This window comes from Carcharodon carcharias, chromosome 22 (assembly GCF_017639515.1).
Source record: "Carcharodon carcharias isolate sCarCar2 chromosome 22, sCarCar2.pri, whole genome shotgun sequence".
Classification (NCBI taxonomy): Eukaryota; Metazoa; Chordata; class Chondrichthyes; order Lamniformes; family Lamnidae; genus Carcharodon; species Carcharodon carcharias.
Window position 1 is genome coordinate 18,627,566 of NC_054488.1, and position 21,431 is coordinate 18,648,996.

General features: G+C 41.6%; 1 protein-coding gene across 1 annotated transcript in view; it reads right to left on the reverse strand.

Moving 5' to 3' along the window:
• The window catches only part of cacna1g (calcium channel, voltage-dependent, T type, alpha 1G subunit), a 727,897-nt gene that overhangs the window by 27,346 nt on the left and 679,120 nt on the right, over positions 1-21,431 (reverse strand). Inside the window, exons 31-33 of the mRNA XM_041216784.1 lie at positions 18,932-19,053; positions 16,964-17,305; positions 10,224-10,364 (exon numbers count right to left, since the gene is read on the reverse strand). Coding sequence (XP_041072718.1) covers positions 10,224-10,364; positions 16,964-17,305; positions 18,932-19,053 — 605 coding nt within the window. The remainder of the gene's footprint in view (positions 1-10,223; positions 10,365-16,963; positions 17,306-18,931; positions 19,054-21,431) is intronic.

Below are 21,431 nucleotides of genomic sequence, written 5' to 3' on the forward strand. Positions count from 1 at the left end.
TAAGATCAACCGTGGGGTCCTGGAAAATGTGGACCATTTTCCGTTTCTTGCGAGTCTCATTTAGATGACTGATGATGAAATTCATCTTTGCCTCCAATGTGCCAGTTCAGCCTTCGGCCGAATGAGGAAAAAAGTATTTAAGGACTGGGATCTGAAACCCAATGACTAAGATCATAGTTTACCAGTTAACAGAGATCCCCGTGCTTCTGTATGCTTTGGAGACTTGGGCAACCTACTGGCACCTCAAAGCACTGGAGAAGTACAACCAGCAGTGCCTTGGCAAGACCCTCCAAATCCAGTGGCAAGAAAGTTGGTCCAACAGCAGCGTCTTTTCCCAAGTCAGTTTGCCCAGGATCAAGGCTCTAAACACTCTAAACCAGCTCCATTTGGCGTGACATGTTGTTTGTATGCCTGACAGCAAACTCCCAAAGCAATTGCTCTGCTTGGAACTCGGTCATGGCAGGAGACTTTCTGGAGGACAGGGAAATGCTTTAGGGCTGTCCTCAAAGCACCCCTGAAGAGATCAAACATCCCCGCTGACTCATGGTAGTCTTTGACTTGTGACTGACCTAAAAGGAGGAAGCTCACTTGGGAAGGCACTGAACACCGGGGTTTTATTGAGAACATGCAGAGACCAAGTCGAGGCTTTGGAGGGAGCCCACTACTCTCCAAACAACCCGTCTACCCAACCCTTCAAGCACCACCTGCCCCACACATTGCAGAGACTGCAGATCATGCATTGCACATATCAGGTCATCTCAGAACCCAATGAGGTGGAGTCAACGGAGTCTTTCCTTGATCCTGAGGGACTGCCTAAGAAGAGGAGGAAGGCAGTTGGCATGTTGCCCTTTATTGCAGGGGATTGGTGTACAAGAATAAGTCAGTCTTTCTACAATTGTATAGGGCTTTGTTGAGACCACACCTGGATTACTGCGCACAGTTTTAGTCTTCATGTCTAATGGTGGACATACATGCCCTGGAGGCAGTACAGTGAAGATTCATTAGATTGGTTCCTGTGATGAGAAGATTGTCCTATGATGAGAGGCTGAGTTAAAAGAAAGGGACCTTTATACTCTGGGGTTTGGAGGCACTTCACAGGGTGGACACTGAGGTTGTTTCCACTGTATGGGGAATCTAGAACATAGGGGCACAGTCTTAGGATAAGAAGTCAATCATTTAGGACTGAGATTAGGAGAAATCTCTTCACCCTGAGGGTTGTGAATCTTCAGAATTCTCTACCCCAAAAAGTTGTAGATGTTCCATCATTGTTTATATTTAAGGTTGAGACAGACAGATTTTGATCTCTAAGGGAATCAAGGGATATGGGAAGCTGCTGGGAAAATGGAGTTGAGGTAGAAGATCAGCTATGATTGTACTGAATGGTGGAGCAGGCTTGAGGGACTGTATGGTCTACTCTTGCTCTGATTTCTTATGTACTTAATGGTCTGTACTATTGTCTCTCTAAAAGGTAATTTTCTCAATGATTAGGAGACAAGGCTTTTTAACAGATTTTTTATCTCTTCCCCTTCTCTCCCCAGGCCAGCCTTCAAACAAACAGAAGCGGTCCACATGATCAGGGATTGGTCAAATTCTCCCAAAGAGGATACGTGAGGAAGAGATTATCCAACTGTAAACTCATAATATATTGACAGTGGGGGGTGGGGGGAAGGGTAGAATGCAGATGGAGGATGGGAGGTTAATTCTTCCCTGTATCATTATTTATATCCTCCTTCATACTACTGGTGAAGGCAGCTCCCATCTAATGCTAAGCAGCCCCAATTCAGTGAAGACATCACATAAAACTTCCTTTCTCTTTTCCCTTTCGTTGTTCCATGTTACATGAGGTCGCCACAATGATGTTTGATCACCATTTACATCAGCCATTTTTTTTGGATTGGCGGATGGTTTTCCAGCTGGATGCCTTTCCTGCTGCTAACACTTTCCATTTATCTGGGCAGGAGACTGGCATTGATAGTGATACTGGTTTGCCTGCACCTGTGGCTGTTATTGCATCACTTAAATGACAGGCATAGATGGGGTAGACAGGAAGGAACTTTTCCCCTTGGTAGAGGGATCAATAACCAGGGGGCATAGATTTAAGGTAAGGGACAGGAGGTTTAGAGGGGATGTGAGGAAGAATATTTTCACCCAGAGGGTGGTGGGAATCTGGAACTCACTGCCTGAAAGGGTGGTAGAGGCAGAAACCCTCATAACATTTAAGAAGTATTTGGATGTGCACTTGCGATGCCATGGCATACAAGGCTATGGGCCCAGTGCTGGAAAATGGGATTAGAATAGTTAGATACTTGTTTGGCCAACGCAGACTTGATGGGCCGAAGGGTGTTTTTTTGTGCTGTAGACCTCTATGATTCCATGACTCTAAATCAATCTTTGATTATTTTCATCAGGCAAAATAAACACAGTGCCTGATCACTGAGGGATTACCTCAGACACCATGAGAGTTTGTTAAGCAGACCAGCAAGTGATTCTCTGATGGACCTGCTCAAAGTTAACCTGACAGGCATCTTCCTGGATGAACCTCAATTTATTAACATGACCGGAATGTCAGCTTGAAAGAGGATATTGTAGCTTTTCTTTGCAAACTAGTTGTGACGCTGCTTCAGAATAGAAATCAAAATCAGTGGAGGATGATGCCATGGGTGTCATCACTGGGGGAATGAAGGCAGGACATTTGAAGGTAGCCCCAATAACTGCTGGGTAGCTCAAGCTTGAGCAGAAGCTTAGCCAAGTGCAATGGTATATTAACAATTCTTCTAATCTTCCTCAAATGTATATAGATTGGGTGGAAAAGAGTAGCCTGTCATAGCAGGCTTGGTAAGAGGGAAAAATTTCTCTGTATAGAAAATGTGTCTTGAAACAAATACTGTAGTGCTGTATAAATAATAAATACATTGTTATTGGTGTTGTTTTTAATAAGTGCTCAATAAGGATTCTATTATGAAATCTTTTGCATCTTATAATCTCCAGAATAGCAAGTGCTTACTGCTGAGAGCATCTCCAAATGTTACAAGGGAATGATCTATAATTACAACAATCACTGACTTTTACCAAAAGACTATTACATTACGTCAACACCTGCACTTCAGGGTATAAAATAAGGAAATGGGAAGTACAGAACCTTTTGGTTGGCAGGAAACAAATGGAGAAGAGCATAGATCATTAATGATTCACATCTCTGCTTTAGAGGACTCCTGTTGTGGAAATGAAAACTGGGAAAATTGTGTAACAAGTGATTCCATCAGCTCACTGCTAAGAGGTGAAGGTGAAGATTAACCACCCCCAACCCCACTATAGGCTCTGTTACAATGCTGCAACAAGAGGGATCCTTGAAGATCTTGTTTGAATAACGCTCTGATCTCCCAACACAGCCATCCAACAGGAGTAAACATGGAACAATAACCTCAGATTGTGAGTGAATCTTTTGGTACCAATCCTTCCTGTAACCTTTCAACAATAAGTTTACCTGTAATCTGTAAGTGGCAAATTAATCTAAGGCTACTAAACATTTGAATTTAAGTTACCAATGACTGGTTTATTCTGGAATTATATTTCAGCTGGACGAAAAGGAATAACCTGATCAACTTGTGCCCCTGTTGTGAGGAGTTGCTACACTCTAGTTAGAGGCTGCTGTCTCCTTGATTATTCAAACACCTCACTCATATGGTAACATGCTAAAGAAATATTAGATGTAAAGCAGTGGTTCTTACCAAATGTGCTGCTAGCAAACTATACCATATCACTCTGATTCGGTACGCAGAGAGAGAAGTAAGTCAGTAAATGAAGAGAGATTATTAACAGCACTGAGTTGAATAGCACTTATATATCACACACATATACAAGTTCATTTCACTGTCGACAATCAGCTGTGATGCAGTCAGTTGCAATTTAACTGTCTAAAAAAATGTTTTCATATTGTGTTATACGGCCCACTTCCTGCAGCTCAAATGGCTTAGTTTTGTTGATCAACTTTCTCCCTTTCTCTTCAGCTGCTGAGAGACAGTTCCACACATCTTTGTACCTCCGTTAATTAACTACTCCTCTTGCGTGACCCTAGGTAATGCTCATCAGTGGGCTGTCTGACCATGGAGGCATCGTCCATTGTGTTCTCATTGGCAATCACACTTAGGCAGCATCCAGCAGGACTCAAAATTCAGGAGCTGAAACCTGGGCTGAATTCCCCCTCTCCAAATCACTGTAGCAGAGGCCAATTGGAATGTCTCCACTGATACTTTGACTAAGGTTAGTTAATTCAGTACAAACCAATTGGAATAAACATGAAACCTTTCCTGGCCCAAATGATACAGTTGCACTGTATGGATTGTGTTGTACCATATGAGCAATCGTTAAATCCAGAACCCAGTTGTGTTAGGGTCAGCAGGACAACCAATAAAGTGACACATTCCTACCATGGAGGTAAAAAATAAAACAAGATAGCCCTTGCCATAGTCACTGACAAAGCCACAGCACTGCAAGTTCCTGGTAGGAAACAGAATGGAGAGTGGCATTAAATGAATGAGTAGGATGCCTTCTGTCACTTAAACTATTACCATGATGGGGAGAACAAGATATTTCAACTTGTTTGAATCAGGTCCTTTTTGTATGTGAATGAGCTTAGTTTTGAATGTCACTTTTTCTCTGCCCCCACCCCCACCCCGTTCAATGATTTGACATCAGTACCAGCACAATCATGTCCTTGCATCACATTAACTCTTCCCAGTCTCATTCCATTTCCTGCATGCAGCGTTAATTTGTGTGGACAAGAGGTGTCATCATTTTCCCAGGTAAATAACCATGCACATTTAGGGTTGCAGTTCAACTAAATGGAGGTGAATGAGAGCGATGAAGTAGTCCCAGATGTAACCTGCCATCGGCTAACCAGCTGTAGGGATATGCACTCAACCTTGATACCTCCATGAGTAAGTCATGGCAGCTTCTCAGGATCAAAGGTCAACCTTTAACAACACAATTGCAGCTCTTACTATTAGCTTCCATTGTTACCACCTGGTACAATGCAATCTACAATCTACACTACTTAAAATGCTGATGGTAACTTTCAGAAAGGAATTGGATATATTCTTAAAAATGAAAAGTTTGTAGGGCTATTGAGAAATAGGACAGCAGTGGGACTAATTGGATAATTCTTTCAAACAGCTGGCACAGGCATGATGGGCAGAATGGCACTCTTGTGTGTTGCATGATTCTATGATAATCTGTCACACTCCCAGGAACTGACTGGAGAAAAATATATTACTGTTATAATGTGACATATTAAACTACGCTGCTTTCTCAGAGGGTGAACATGGCTACTGAGTGGGTAGCTGCATCACAGAGGCTAGGAAGATCTCAGCATCAGTTTATAGTGTTTTGGCTGATTTCAGATAGAATAGTGGGGTATGACAATTAGCCGCAATGGTTACAGAAAGGAACATCAGACAGAGTTTCTACTCCTGATTGCTGTTTAATTTCCATTGGAACAGATGTAAAACAGGCTATCCAATCAACATCACCCATTTTACACTGTCACAGGATGTCAAAATATATAATGCCACCACCAACACCCCCATCCTCTCCTTCCTTCACACCCACTGTCTCCCTAAAACTGGGATTGCATTGAAAGTTGTGTCATATCAAGTTTCAGGCATGCCCAGATGTGCTGGTACTGAACAAAGAGCACCGATTGTTCATTGTATAGCCTAATAATGCTTCTACCAGTATTCACTTCAAGGCAACCTGCAAGGAATGGAAAATTCCCACTGGCTCAGATGAGATAATAGTGAAGAGGAAATGACAAAAGGGAATCAACGAAAATTCTCATGCACATTCTTTTGCTCAGTGACATGTTTTCTTTAAATGTTTTCATTAAAGTCATTTACATTTTCTTGATGCTTACAGCCACTGCCAGGTGACTCTACTGACCAGTTAAGAGGTCGGGGAGCAGGTTACTGGCAAAGACTGGGGAGGAGGCTCATTGCAGAGAATTGGGGGCAAATCATCTGCCTATCTGCAAACATGAATGGTCCATGCTATGCGGAGTACGGGAGAGTTAGGAGGGGAAAATAATCTTTTCAATAGCTCTCACATTCCTCAGGGCAGGTCCTTTACCTGGTTACATCTATCTGAAAAGCTATGATCATTCAGATCTGGTTTCATGATGTGTGCAACACAAAATATCCAAATGATTTGGATGCATCATGGTCTGGGGCCTGAGAGGACTGGAAGTATTAAATTAATTGCATTAAGAACTCTTTCTGACAACCCCCTAAATTGAGCACTGAGCCCAGCCAAAGGAAGAAAGGAAACAGAATTACAGCGATACACAATGCAAGGCAAATAGTCCAGTCTCCAGATCAGGAACCCCAGTCTAACTTTAAGACAAGACCTGAAAGGCCTGGAATGGGCACGCTTTTGACAGGCCTAGGACTTGAAAGCTTGAAACGTAAAAGTTGCCCTAACTGAAATAAATTGTCTTTATAACTTAGAATTTCCTTTTGATTATCCTCCCTCCACAAACTAATATCCAAATCTGCAAAATGGGCCATTATCTCACAATAAAGGATGCACCAAAGTATTAAGTAACTGAAAGATAACGAGACTGATAATTAAGAAAATCTTTTTCAATTCTCTCCTTTTGTCCCCCTTCTCCCAAGAGTGCCAACCGTTGCTGAGGAACCAGAAGTCTTCATGTGTGAATTTTTTTATCATGGGGGAGGGACATTCAGTTTAGCCCAATCATGCAATCACCTAACTCGCATGGCCCAGCAGGAATCACTGAACATCATCAGGGCAGGAATCCTCGGTCATTTCCTATCTCATCAAACAAGGGTGCAATTATAAACTGAAGTCACTCTATTGCTGCCCAGCCAGATCTACTCAGTCCAAGGACTGAACCTAGAACCTCCCTAACCTGTATGAATTAGTACCACATCTGGGGGCTGTATTGTTGTGTCCTTTTCTATATTACAACAGTGACTACTTCTAAAGACTCTTCATTAGCTGTAAAGGTTGTGAAAGGTGCTAAAGAAAGAAATGCAAGATCTTTTAAGGTCCTTGTTACTTAGAATTAATTAGCTTCAAGTAAGATTGGAAGTCGCATTTTAGGCTGATTCTAATTTAATTCAGTTAAACTACATTTGCAACAAAGTGAGAAAGTCAGTGGCAAATGGCATTTGACTTTTTGCACAAATCATGTACAATGTGCCCCATAGTGGACTCTATCTTTTTCCCCCTTTATTCTTTCATGAGATGTGGGTGTCACTGGCAAAGCCAGCATTTGTTGACCATACCTAATTGCCCTTGAACTGAACACTTCAGAGGACAGTTAAGAGTCAACCACATTGCTGTGGGTCTGGAGTCACATAAGGATATAAATGCGTTAGAAGTAGTTCAGAGACTGTTACCTGGGATGGGCTGGTGTGTCGGGGTGATGGTTATCTGATGAGGAAAGGTTAAACAGACTGGGCTCCATTGGAGTTTAGAAGATTGAGAGGTGATCTCACTGAAACATGTAAGATCCTGAGGTGACTTGACAGGGTGGATGCTGAAAGGATGTTTCCCCTTGTGGGAGAGACTAGAATTAGGTGACACAGTTTAAAAATAAGGGGTCTCCCATTTAAGACAGATGAGAAGAAATTTTTTCTCTCAGAGGCTCATGAATCTTTGGAACTCTGTTTCGCGGAGAGTGGTGGAGGCAGGGTTGATGAATATTTTTAAGGCAGAGTTAGATAGATTCTTGACTACAAGGGAGTCAAAGGTTACCTGGAGTAGGTTGAATGTAGAGTTGAGGCAGCAATCAGGTCAGACATTATCTCATTGACTGGCAGAGCACGCTCAAGTGGCCAAAAGGCTGACTCTAGCTCCTAATTCATATGTTGGTACATGTAGGCCAGACAGGGTAAAGTTGGCAGATTTCCTTCCTTAAAGGACATTCATGAACCAGATGAGCTTTATGACAACCAATAGTTTCACCATCACTGATGGACATCAGTGTGACTAGCTTTATAATTCCAGGTTTATTAATTGAATTTTAATTCCTCCAGCTGTCATGGTGGGATTTGAACCCGTGTCTCCAGAGGATTAGCCTGGGCCTCTGGGTTACTAGCTCAGTGACATGACCACCATGCCACCACCTTCCATATTCATACTTCCCGGTTGGGAAGTTCTGTATGAATGTTGCTAATCAAGCATCAAAGCTCCAGAATATTCCTCCATTCTCACATCTCTAAAACTGAACAGATTATGACTTACTTACTGACTTTGCACTACTAGAAGGGAATCTCAGCAGCTGGACAATGCATAACAGAGCATTGCAGGCACATTATATGCAGCCATTGGATAAGGTTCCTTGTTGGCAGAATATATTCAGAATATGGGCCCTATAATGTACTAAAGTCTAAGAACATGATCAAGTCTCAGTGTAGTTAGCTTTGAGACTGATGACTGCACAATGGAATTTCAAGACATCAATCACCTCCCATCCATGTCCAGTGTTCAGGATTTTTAATTCAGGCATAACATTGAAACATCCTACAATTCTCTACAAAATCCAAAGCTGTCTAAGACTTGAATACTGCTCACGCAGCTGCAAAGTGGAGTCTGTCCAACACCTGATTACCTGCCCATCCATTTGGAGAGGCTTAGCCTATAAACTGCAACTCAGCTGCGACATCTGGGCAAGCTCAGTCTGTCAAAGAGGTGAATACTACTACCATGTGCACAGGAGCTCTTATAACAATCGGCTCGTACGATTGGACAGAATACACCAAAAGTTAGTAGATGGCCCATCTCTCAACTTTAGCTTCTGATTTTTTCCTCTCTGTCGTGTCCATATGTTCCCCCACAGTCATTAGCCTTGGCTCTGCTAGCAGCACTCTTGCTTCTCAGTCAGAAGACTATGGGTTCAATTCCCACGCCAGAGACTTGAACACAAAATCTATGCTGAAACGTCAGTATAGTACTGAGGGAGTGATATAATGTAAGATGTTGTCATTCAGATGAGGCATTAAACTGAGGCCCTGTGTGCTCTCTCAAGTTTACATAAGAGACCGCATGCCACCATTTTGAAGAAGAACAGGCGGTGTTCTCCCTGAAGACCTGGTCAATATTTTTCCCTGAACCAACATGACAAATAAACAGATTACCTGGTCATTTGTTACGTTGCTGTTTGAGGGACCACATTGTGAGAAATTTGCTGCTGTGTTTCCATAAACTACAGCAGATAGTACATTTCTAAGTATTTCATTGGCTGCAAAGTGCTTTGGGATGTTCCTTCCAAAGGTGAAACAGTTCCCAATGAGTTATAGAGCTGGATTCTCAAAGGAGCCTTGGTGTTGGGACATGAAGCAGGTGGGATTTAAAGTTTGTGGTCCCAGAGGTTGTCTTGGGGCCTGATGCCTCCAGGGCAGGTGGAAATTCTCAAAGGGCCAACATGAGTGAGGGAACGGGAAATCCCCTCGCTGCCAATTAATGGCCCTTTAAGCTCCTTAATGAACACACAATTTTGAATCCTTAATGTGGTGAATCCAAACAGTCTGGCGCACGTTAGTGTGCACCTGTTGAATTCGCTGCAGGGCCATCAGAAACTTCCTCACCATTTATTTAACCCTGACCACTGTTCTGTAGTTTAGCCTGCATGGTCCTTTCATCACCCTGGATGCTACTGGCCATAAAGGGAACCTCTTGCTCTCTTTGGCAAGAGAGTGGCAGGTCCCAATATGGCTCCCACCTGCCTTTTTTGCTGGCGCCAAGCAGGCAGCTCCTGCCTCCTGGAGGCATTCGGTGTCACTAATTGGGCGCCGAGCTCACCTCCTGACCAATTAGGCCATTTGAACTTAAAAGTAGCATTGTGAGGGCGAAACAGCGTGGGAGTAGGGTTGGGATGTATCCAGATATCGGGTTCCCAGCCCTATATTGAACATCTGGCCCATGGAAACTGTGGAAATAGCCCTGTCGTGGTGTGTCTCACCCCGCCAGACGCAGCAAGCCATATTACATTAATCAATGTGCAGTATATTCTATCAATGTCTACTCCTGCAAATAATGAAATGACCTTCATACTATATTGATCAAAAGTGACACTCTTGAAAAGCCCCTGGTGTATCCTCTTCAATGCATTCCCTTTGCCTCATTTAGCCTTGGTCTTTTGAGCCATCCTTAGGTTCCAGATCTGAATACAGGACTTTGGCAGAGAAACTAGAATTATTAACCTGTTTCTCAGCACAGCATTTGTTTTGCTGTGGGATGGCGTAGTTGTGGCAGACAGAACCTGAGAGGTTATCCATGAGGGTTAATTCTCCTTCCAGTGAACCTTGGATCAGCAGGGAGACGTTGTCAAAAAATTGCTTGTCCTGTGTACACAAGGCATGCGAGAGGGAAGGGTGAAGTGGGGGGGGAGCGGTTAATCAGGAAAGGGAATTGGAAGTGGAAGGATTGCATCAATACATAACAAGGTGTGGATAGGAGATGAAAAGGAAAAAGAACATGTCATTAAACAAAATCCCCACTTCGCAACAGTGAAAACATTGGTGCGCAACATTGAAAAACAAACTGATTAATTGCACTCTGACACTGTACATTGTAAGGAATAGTTAATTCTCATTAGAGATGTTGGCTGCTAATGCAAAGTTATCATACTGCCAGATAGCTATTTGTTTGGCATAATTTTTGATGTCACGAAGTATTAAATGATCATCTGATTTACATCAACATGCCTGAGACCGAGTAGGATTAAAATTCACTAACAGTGCTCGTTACTTAATCCATGATTTCTCAATCTGGTGATCTACAAATTTATTTTCCTCTATTCATTCACACCTAACTACCTTACCCAACCCTGCAGCAAATGATTAAATAAGATTAAGGCAGGGGAGAGAATAAAGCCACAAAGTTCAGCCTCCTTCAGAAACATGTTTGATCTGTTTTCAATGAGGTACAAATTGTTTGGACCCCAACCCTGATTCGGATTATCCTGGAATCCCCAGGAATTAAAAATTAATGTCCTGGACACTGCTGCTAGCAATTCCTGGAGAAAAATCAGAGGGAGCATTAAAAATATTGTATTTTTTTTCATTTTCTTTGAGGACTTTTATTTATTAATTGTAACTATTAGCTGTTCAAGAATCATCCATTTGAATAATAAGTTCTGTTCGCTTTACTCTAGATAAAGGATAGTGCTGTGTCATGGGAATAGATGCGTTGAGTGACCAATGGTGGAATATGGGGAAGGGGCAGTGGGAGATGGGAAATCATGTGATGAAACTTCCAGGGATAAATCCAGTCAGAGTTGGCAACTCTACCTTTGATTGAATGATTTTTGGACCCAAACCCAGGTATTGGCCTATCTATTAGTGTTGGCCTCAGTTCTTCTAGCAACTCTGTTAGTGGTGTGGAGGAGGGGCACAGAAATAGGCCAGGACTCAGAGACACTAGAGCCTGGATTTTACAGCCCTGTCGTGGCGTGTCTCACCCCGCCGGATGCAGCGAGCCATTTAAATCTCCATTCAGTTCAGCGCGACTGTAATATCCTGCTGGACTGGAGGGGCGGTAAAATCCTGGCCGAGAACTCAAAATATGCTCCCAAGTTTCCATTTGTAAGGGGTAGACCCTCTACCTGCCTGCCCCGTACATAGTCAGTGAGACAAAGAGGTGGAGATAGGGTCCATGACCTCATTGTCAACTTCTCCTGAACTCTCACCTTTGATTTTGCTCCACCCCTTCTTAAACAGTATAAAATCCATTACATTTCTACCTCTCTTTAGCTCTGAAGAAGAGTCATATGGATTCAAAACGTTAACTCTGTTTCTCTCTCCACAGATGCTGCTAGATCTGCTGCATTTTCCAGTGTTTTCTGTTTTTATTTCAGATTTCCAGGATTTTGCTTCTATTTATTATAGGTGGAGATAGGGATCGGGCCTGCATTGGGGACTTCTATGGCTGGGAGGTGCCACTTTCCTGAATCATAATGGGACCTGACAGGATTATATGCCCAATGAAATGAAGCCTATCAGCTTCTAGAAAACCGCAAATGGATTGCACGGGTTTGCAAAGCATTAATTGGCCACTCAATTGGTGGTGGGGTGGGAAGGCTGTCTATGGCCTTCGCTCCCCACATTTAATTGGGGAAAAGAGTGAAAGGAGGTGGGGTCCCCAACTGACGTCCGATTAAATGCCCCACTGCCTCCCAACCCGCTCTGAGGGAGTGCATTAAATTTCTCCCATAATCAGGCCAGAGCCAAAGAAGGAGTATTAGCAGGGCTGATCAAAAGTTTGGCCAAAGAGGTGGGTTTTTAGAAGGGTCTTAAAGGAGGAAAAAGGTAGAGAGATGGAGAGGCTCGGAGAGGGAATTGCAGGACGTGGAGCCTAGAAGATTGAATGTATGGCTGCCAGTGGTGAAGCCAAAGTGGAGGGGGGGGTGCAGAAATCAAAAAACAAAGCAATAATTTGCATTTTCATAGTATCTTTAATGTAATAAAATGCCCCAAGTTGCTTAAAAATAATAGAGAAACTTGCACCTCCAGGCACCCTTGACCAATATATCTGCAGGTAAGGTGACCTTGCAGTCTGTACGGAGGCACTGAAAATAGGAACCTCTATATATTAGTATTATATATTTTTCATTATTCTTTTCAACATGAAGGAATCATGCTGAGGTATCGTAGACATTTTTGTTTAGAGGCCCAATGCCATTTGCAAGTATACCCAGGTCAGATGCAGGGTAAAGTTGGCTTTACTTCACTCAAGCAGTGGGTCCAGCTCCAGAAGAACGCTCCTTATGTTACCAATGGGATATACTTACACTTCCCAAACCAGCCATTTTGTAGTGCCTCTGAGTGAACTTGGCAGTTTAGTGGTGAATTTGGAGGTTTATTGTGGACTCACGGATATTAAGAGTTGGATTAAGACTGCCCAAACTTATTTCAAGTAGGCATGACTGCCAATAGTAGGGTGAAGGCCTGGGGCAAAGGGAGGAGGGACGTACTAGAGGCTACAGCCAGAAGAGAGGAGAGTTTGGGGGCAGTGTAGTCATAGGACTGGAGGAGGTTACAGGCATAGGGAGGGTCAAGGGCATGAAGGGATTTAACATTAGCATCAGAATTGAAAATTTGAGGTGTTGGGGGAACCAATTTAAGTCAGCAAGGTCAGGGTTGAAGGGTGAACAGGCTTTGGTGTGGAATAGGATACAGCAGCAGAGCTTTGATGATCTGATGTATACAGGGCAGCTTATGGAGGACGGGAGGCTGGCTAAGCGATCATTGGAGTCTGAAGGTGACAAAGGCACAGGTGAGGGCATCAGCAGCAGATAAACTGAAGCAGAAGCAGACGCAATTGCTGAGGCAATGTGTCGGAAGTGGAATTGCAATCGTTGTGATGAAGAGGATTTGGGGTGGGAAGCTGAGGTTTCAAACAATCTGGTTGAATCTGAGACAGTAAGAAAGGAGTAGTATTTAATCACTGGCAAAGAGTACTCTGTGGCAGGAGATGAAGATGATGACTTTAGTCCTCCCAATATTTAAATAGAAGAGGTAATGGTTTATTCAAGTCTGGACTTCCGGTAGAGTCTGACAGTACAGAGGCAGCGAACGGATTGAGAGACGTGGTGCAGAAGCGGAGAAGTGGAGCAGTGTATAGTTGGAAGCTGTTCTCGTGTCTAATAGTGATGTCATCAAGGGCAGCAGAAAGATGAAGGTGCCAAGTTTAGATCCTTGGGGGATTCCTCAGGTAATGGTACCGGGATGGTTAGAGAAGCCGTTGCTTTGACTATGATTGGTTTGGCAAAATGGAACCAAACAAGAGCAGTTCCACTGAAATGAGCAATGGAGGAGAGACTTTGGAGGAGAATGGTATGCTCTACTGTGTCAAAGGCTGTAGGTGTTGAGAAGAATGAGGAAGGATAGTGTCCCAATGTCATAGTCAAAGGGGGAAAACAAAGAGGGACAGTATACCACAGTCACAGTCACACAGGATATCATTTGGGACTTTGATAAGGGCATTTCAGTGCTCTGGCAGAGGCAGAAATCTGATTGGAGAGATTTAGAAACACAAAGTTATGGGAAAACATGCATTGATTTATGAGGCTACAACATGTTGAAAAAGGTTGGAGGATTTGGAGATGGGGCAGTAATTTATGGGGACAGCGCAGGTGATTTTTTTTTGAGGTGGAGTAATGACATGAACTTTAAAAGGGAGGGTGACATTATCTGTGAAGAGTAGCTGGCAGAGGAGCCAGGAAAGGAGGTTTGGTGGTCAGCAAAGCTCTCTACTTCTGTTGGGGGAACACTGGGCCCTTATTGCTACCTTCTAAATGACACCCTGAGAAGTGGCGGTAACCGGGATGGAAAAAGGAAAAATCCCCTGAAGATCCAGGGCTCAGAGTTTGTCTTCCACACCACTAACTGTCTCCTTGGATGAGTCTTTAGCTGGGAATCCAGAACAAGGAGATATAATCTTGCAATTAGAAAGTAATCAGTTAAAAATAAACCACTAAACCTTCCAATGCACTGCCCCAGAAGTTGATAGATGCAGAATTGATTAACATTTTTAAATTCTCTTCATTATTTTAAACACCTCAATCACTCTGTTACTTAATTTCCTAATCTCTAGGGATAGAACGTAAATTCACCAAATCTGTCATCATAGCTCAGTGCCTTCATCTAAGATATACATCTTGTAAATTGCCAAGGTAAACCCCAAGGTAAAGTAAGATGGCAAAACTGAACACAGTGCACCACTTGTGATTTTGGCCAGCACTCTGTATGACTGCACCAGTGCTATGGTTGCTTTTAACTCTTTTGATGAAGTCCATCATCCCTTTTGTTTTGTCAGTCACTCTGAGCCTACACTGTAACTTCAAGTGACTTTTATACCTGGGTCCCTAAGTTACACCCTCAGTGTTTGCCCGTTTATATTGTGTTCCCATCTGCAATTCATATGTCCAAAGTTTACAGTGAAAGTAGAAATGGCAGATGGGAATATGCTGAACTATATCTGCTATCATTCTACCCACGCAGTTATGTCCTTATGTTCTACTATTGTCATATCTAAATCTGTCCTTTCCTGATGCACATAAAAATATTTTCTATTGAGCATGATACCATCTGCAAGTGTTTTTTTTAATATTCTGTCTTGGTGCACATTAGATTCTTCTTTTGTTGCTTTCATTAGTTTTCACTCTCCACATTTTTGCCATTATTCTTTGCCTTTAGATAAGCTCACTTGTCTTGTTTATTATTGGTTCTGATCACTCATATCCGTGGTTGTTCATGCTGGGATTAAAAACCTTTCATTTGTAATCCACTTATCATCTAACAATTTTGCCCACTTGCCCATGGCTCGGGAGCCTCAGGGTGGAGGTTTGAAGCCTCATGAGAAAGGCCTGTAGGGGATGGTGGGGAGGTTTGCAGACCACAGGGGATCCACAAACAGACAAGCTGGATCCAGGAGCTAGGTGCAAGGTAATCACCCCCTGGATTCCCAAGAGCTCACCTTGATGTAGCTGCCAGGTTTCCTGAGGCTCGGGAAACCCAGCCGACCAGAGTTAAAGTTGAAAAGCTGAATAACAATGAGGTTCGCAGTCTCATTATCATATTTAAAGTACCAACTTGCCTCCTTGGAGCAGATTGGTCACCTGCTTACCATCCCACCTCAGTTAAAACCAGAAGTGGGCAGGTTGGAGGCAGGCTTGGTTTGGGAATGTGATTTTTTAAGACTTTAATCCCTTACCCAACCCAAACTCACTTGCCGTCTTGGTTAAAATTTCCCCCATAATGACTTTTGAAGATCTGAGAAGTTCAGTCGAATAACTGGAGTGCAGTGGCAAGGGAGTGCTGCACTATGGGATGTGCTGTCTTATGGATAAAGTGTTAAACTGAGGCCCCATCAACTCTCTTGGGTGAATGTAAAAGATCCCACAGCACCATACATAGAAGACCAGGGGAGTTCTAGCTAACATTTATCCCTCAATCTAAATGAGCTAATCTGGGCATTTATTTCATTGCTGTATGTTGAGCTTACTGTGCAGTACTTGCCTGCCTCATTTCCCTACATTTAAACAGTGACAATACTTCACAAACGCCCCTTTAACTGTAAAGCACTTTGGGGCACCCGGAGATTAGAAAAAGTGTTATATAAATGAAAATTCAATCTTTCTTCTGCCCTTTAGCATTTTGACTTCCAGATGTCTTCTTAAAATGGAAGATGATGAAGACATCAGCAAGGAGCAGAGCACTGAACCTCCAGAACTAAAATAGGACATTATTAAGAGGGCCCTTGAATATGAACCCAACAGATTGAATCTTACATAATATATTAGTAGAGCTGCCGACTGTGATTAAATGCATTCCTGGAGGTTTCATTACATGACTTTCCCCCAAGCTCCAGCCATTTATTGGCCAACACATCCATCCTTGTGATGCACTGCCTTCCTACGCCAATTGGAAAGCAATAAGACTCATCACCCAATTGGATGATGCTTGACTGTCAGCCAAAAAGCCTTTCCTTCCTGCCCCCTTTCCACCATTTTCAATATTTTTATATCTGATAAAGAGATATGTTTGAAGAAAATTTGAAATAACTATATTTTTTAATGTCCCCAAGATTTTTCTTCAGGATGGCATGCAGCAATGTCCTGGAGATTGATCTTCAATTTCTGGAGACTCCAGGCCAATCCTGGAGGGTCAGCAACCCTAATACATCCTGAGCTATTGATTGGCCCATGGCCAACAAAATGAGTCTGGTTTGAACAAAGCAGAACTAATAAAGATGCTAATGGATTGAGGAGTAAATGAAACTGTGTCTACTCTTGATCAAGATTATTCTCTTCTTGGGACCCTATTCCTTTGTACCTATTCTACTGTTGTACTGTGGTTATTAGAAATACTCTACAGTGCAATGTGCTTTCTATTAAAACTCTATGGATGAGAAGGATTCACCCTAATATTCTGTTTCTTACCAGTGGTGGTTCTAAAGAAAATGGTGAATCCACTTTAATTTGGAGTGATTCAGATGGACTCCCTGGGCTGTCACCTGCATCTCCACCATCACTGCCTCCCCAGGTCACAGCGTCCACATTCCCTTGATTGGTATTTAACATTTTTAATTCAAGTTCCAGCTCTGCCTCGAGTTCGGCTTCCTCTTTCGCCTCCTTGTTGCTCTCTTCCAGGTGTTTCATCAGCACCGCGATGACTACATTCACCAACACAAACTGAGCTGTCAGTACAAAGGAGACAAAGTAGATTGGGGACACCACAGTGTTATAACAGGTGCCCTCTTGGTTGCAGTCTCGCAAAGTGTCCTGTCAATGAAAGGGGGAAAAGCAGTTAAAGAATTGAAACAAAAAAGAGTGCAGTGAGTAAACATGATTATATGTTCAAGCAGGCAGAAGTTCAACTACTTTTTCAAGCGTAGAATTGAATTTTAACGTACTTCTAGCTGTCCTGTCAGCAAATTGCCCCCTGGTTTAATGGATACTTGGCTCAATTAAAACATTTACTTTCAATTCGATGCAGAAAACAAAATTAAAATTATTTGGTACTCCAGTTTAGAAAGGATGTTAAATTTGTTGAGAGCATACAGCTAAGGTTCACCAAGATGACACTAGAGATTGGAAAGTATAGGTACGAGGAGTTATTGGGATTATTTCCACTGGAGCAGAGAAGGACAAGGTGAGATTTAATAAAGGTCATTGAAAGAATTTGTACAGAGAAAGGCTTCTGATTAGGAAATCAGTTGAAATCAGTCATTAAAACTATTTACAAAGTAGGAGAGAAAAGAGATTAGGTAATTTTCTTTACACAAATTTGTACGGACTGCATTGCAGAAGGGAAAGGTTGAAGTATCGAGTACTGCATTGTTTATTTTAAGGAAGGTGAATGAATATTTGGAGCAAAGAGAAATACAGGAATACGGGGAGAGAACAGGCCTATGAGTTTTGGACTACTCTAGCCTCCTTTCCTCTTGTAACATTTTACAGGAGAGAAATTAATCTTGGGCAGTAATGCAAAATGTGCTGCACAAAATCGGCTGCTTATTATACAAATAATAGGTGGAGCAATGACATACCGCCTGTTTAGTGCTGTTGTCCAAGACGCACTTCTACTCTGATGGCTTTAGACATATATATAATATCTTTGTGGAAATTCCAATTTTGGTGAGCTATGGTTGATTGGTATCGTTGTCTGCACTCATGCTTCAATTTTGACAAATTAGTCTAAAGTGATTATAGGAAATATGTTGTGTTCAGTATGTCAGAAGTATAAAACAAATAATATAAAAGAGAGCTGCTTGAAAGTTATCAGCTAGAAGTTATAAAAAGACCATTAAAAAGGCAGAAAGAAAGGCAATTGCAGGTGACCCACTTCCTTAAAAGCTGTTCATCTTCAATATTTTCCAGTTGTGGGGAAAGGTTATCAACCTGAAACGTTAACTCTGTCTCTCCACAGATGCTGCCTGACCTGCTGAGTATTTCCAGCATTTTCACCAAAACAGATGATCTGGATATTTGTCTCCATGCTGTTTGTGGACCCTTGATGTGTGTAAATTGGGTGCTAGATTTGGTTATAAAACAATAGGGACTTCACTTCAAAAATAATTCATTTTGCAAAGTATTGAGGGACATTCTGAGGACTTGAAAAGTACCTGTGACTACCGGTTATGTTTCCTTCCTTATAGATGGAAAGAAATGAGAAAGATTGCCAGCAAATGACATTAAATTTGACTTTCACTAGAAAATGGTATCAGATCTCATTTGCTGAACTAGAGCTTCGTGTTTTTGAGTGAAAGCTTCTGTAGTTGGGAACAAAGGTTGTCAAAGACTTGATCTGAAACGTATCAGACAACCAATATCAATCTGATACACCAGGAAGGTCAGCATTTCCCGAGGGAAATGTTGGGAATGTTGCCAAAGGAAGAAAAAACTCACCTTCATTATTCCATTCCAGTTGTCTCCAGTTGATACTCGGAACAAGGTGAGGAAAGCCATCCCAAAGTTTCTGAATGTGGCATGTCGCCCCAATCCCTCGCAGGGATGATAGTCATCACATTCTACATTCAAGATGTTGAAAAATACCATTTATTTAAGCAAAAATGCCTCAGAGGATCAGGGACAAATATTCTGTTTTTGTTGCAATGATGAATTAAATGGCAACTATATGGTGAATATTTCTGAAGGACCATACGTTGGAATTAAAACCATAATTAATCAACGTATCAAATGAACAGCAGTAAGCTGTCCCTCAAATCTGTTCTGCCATTCAATTAGATTATGGCTGATCAGTATCTTAACTCTATTTACCCACGTTGCTTTCATACCTCTTACTACCCTTGCCTAACAAAAACGTACCAATCTCAGTTTTGAAATTGTCAATTGACTCCCAGCCAAAACAGTTCTTTAGGGGGATAGTTCCTGATTTTCACTACCCTTTGTGCAAACAAGTGCTTCCTAACATCACCATGGAATGGTCTAACTCTGCTTTTAAGGTTATGCCCTCTTTGTTATGAGCTCACCCAAGAGGAAATAGTTTTCCTCTATATACACAATCAACTCCTTTAATCATTATAAACAATTAATTAGATAATTTTTTATATTCACTTCATACGTTCATAATACAATGGCCTGGATTTTATAGTCATCTGCGAATCAAGGGAGCTCGCCTCTGACCCCAAAGAAAACTATTCACAAAGATATAGTGATCTCGGTGGTGTGGTTTTCCCCTAACCTGACAGCAATTTAAATCTGGCGCCAAGTGGGGATATCATGGCATGTAGCAACAGTGATGTCAGCAGGATGGTAAGGAACCAATCACATTGAAGTATTCACATACAGCAAACCGGACAGTTAAAAGCACTTAATGTCCTTCACTTTTAATTTAGATTTTCAGGTAGTGAATTAAATGATTACGATTGAATTATTATAGAAGGTAAATTAACGGTAAACAACCCTTAAAAAAAAACAACATGTAGAATTTTTTTTATCATTGTGGAAAAATTTTACATTCCACAAATATAAAGTAAGCTTATTATGATCAGTGAAGGTGTTTAGCAATAAATGTAACGTTAGTACACCTTTAAAAACTTCATTCAACAAAGTGTAACTTTTTCAAGGAGCTTTACAATGAGGCTAACAGCATAAGAGTGAAAGTTTTCATCAATTCAACTGACTTCCATTGATTGCTGCCTGGGATGGTGGTGAGGGGTGCTTGGGAGGGGAAGGTGTCTCAACAGCATACCCTCAGGAGAAGAGTAGAATCAATGCCAGTGGAGTAATGATGGTGAGCGTGAACAGTTTCACTGTCATTGAGACTGCAAAATCCTGGCCAATATACTCAAGGAAAGCCAAAGGTTTAAAGGTTGAGAACAGCAGGAGATTGTCATTTGAATAGTTAACTATTCAGAGGCAAAAATCACAAATGGTAACTTCTAAGTTTATACTCATTACAGTATGAAATAAATATTTTGTCTAGTTGCCAAATGATGAGAGGATTAATAAACATGTATATCAAGGTTTAGCAATGGACGAATTGTGTTATTGAATCTGAATTCTGAACCTCGGCCCCAACAAGACAGTTAAATGGAACAACGTGACCAACACAAAGCATCTTTGATGGGGCTTCCCACATTTTCATTCAAAACAGGGAAATAATTTGTCACAAAAAATAATATCTTAGAATATTCATGTCATCAAACTACATAAAACCAAAAGGAAATCTCCAAAGTGCTGTCTATTATTGCACACATGTATAGCAACTGATGGGAACAGATTCACCTATGGACAATTCAAGGCACTTATTAGGTTTCAATCTGATATTTTTCATTTCTTGGAGGTCCAATGTTAGTACAAGGTTAATGAGGGCATAGGACACACCCAAGGTTCTTTTTCTTTATTAAAGTTAATTAAATTGAATTTGATTGAAGACCCAATAAATTACAGTGCCTGCAAATAATCAGAGATGAATGAATACTTTCTTAGAACTCACTATTGCTAAGTTAGCAGGCTGAAGCTATCTTAAGCCTTGTTCAAAGAACAACAAATCCATGTAGGTGGTTTTGCTTACAATGTAAAAGATAGATGCCTTGTTCAAAGAACAACAAACAAAGAGGTCAAGCCTCTGGCCATATTATTATTTAAGAAAATAACATTTTGGGCTCCAGTATATGAGTATGTTGACACATGACATGTAATAAATGTAGCACACTCAAGGAGAATAGGTGATTTTAGACCTATGGTTCCCAAAGCTCTCCATCACTGGGAGTTTACTTCCCTCATATGTCTACACCTGTTGCAGATTAATTGATAGAGACTGATCACCATGATTAGTAAATAATACCATTGTGTTCTTATGATAAGCCTAATTATGTAAACCATGTTAAAATGAAGAAAGCAGGGCCTTAATCAGTACAAAGAAATAGTAGCTCAAGGTAAA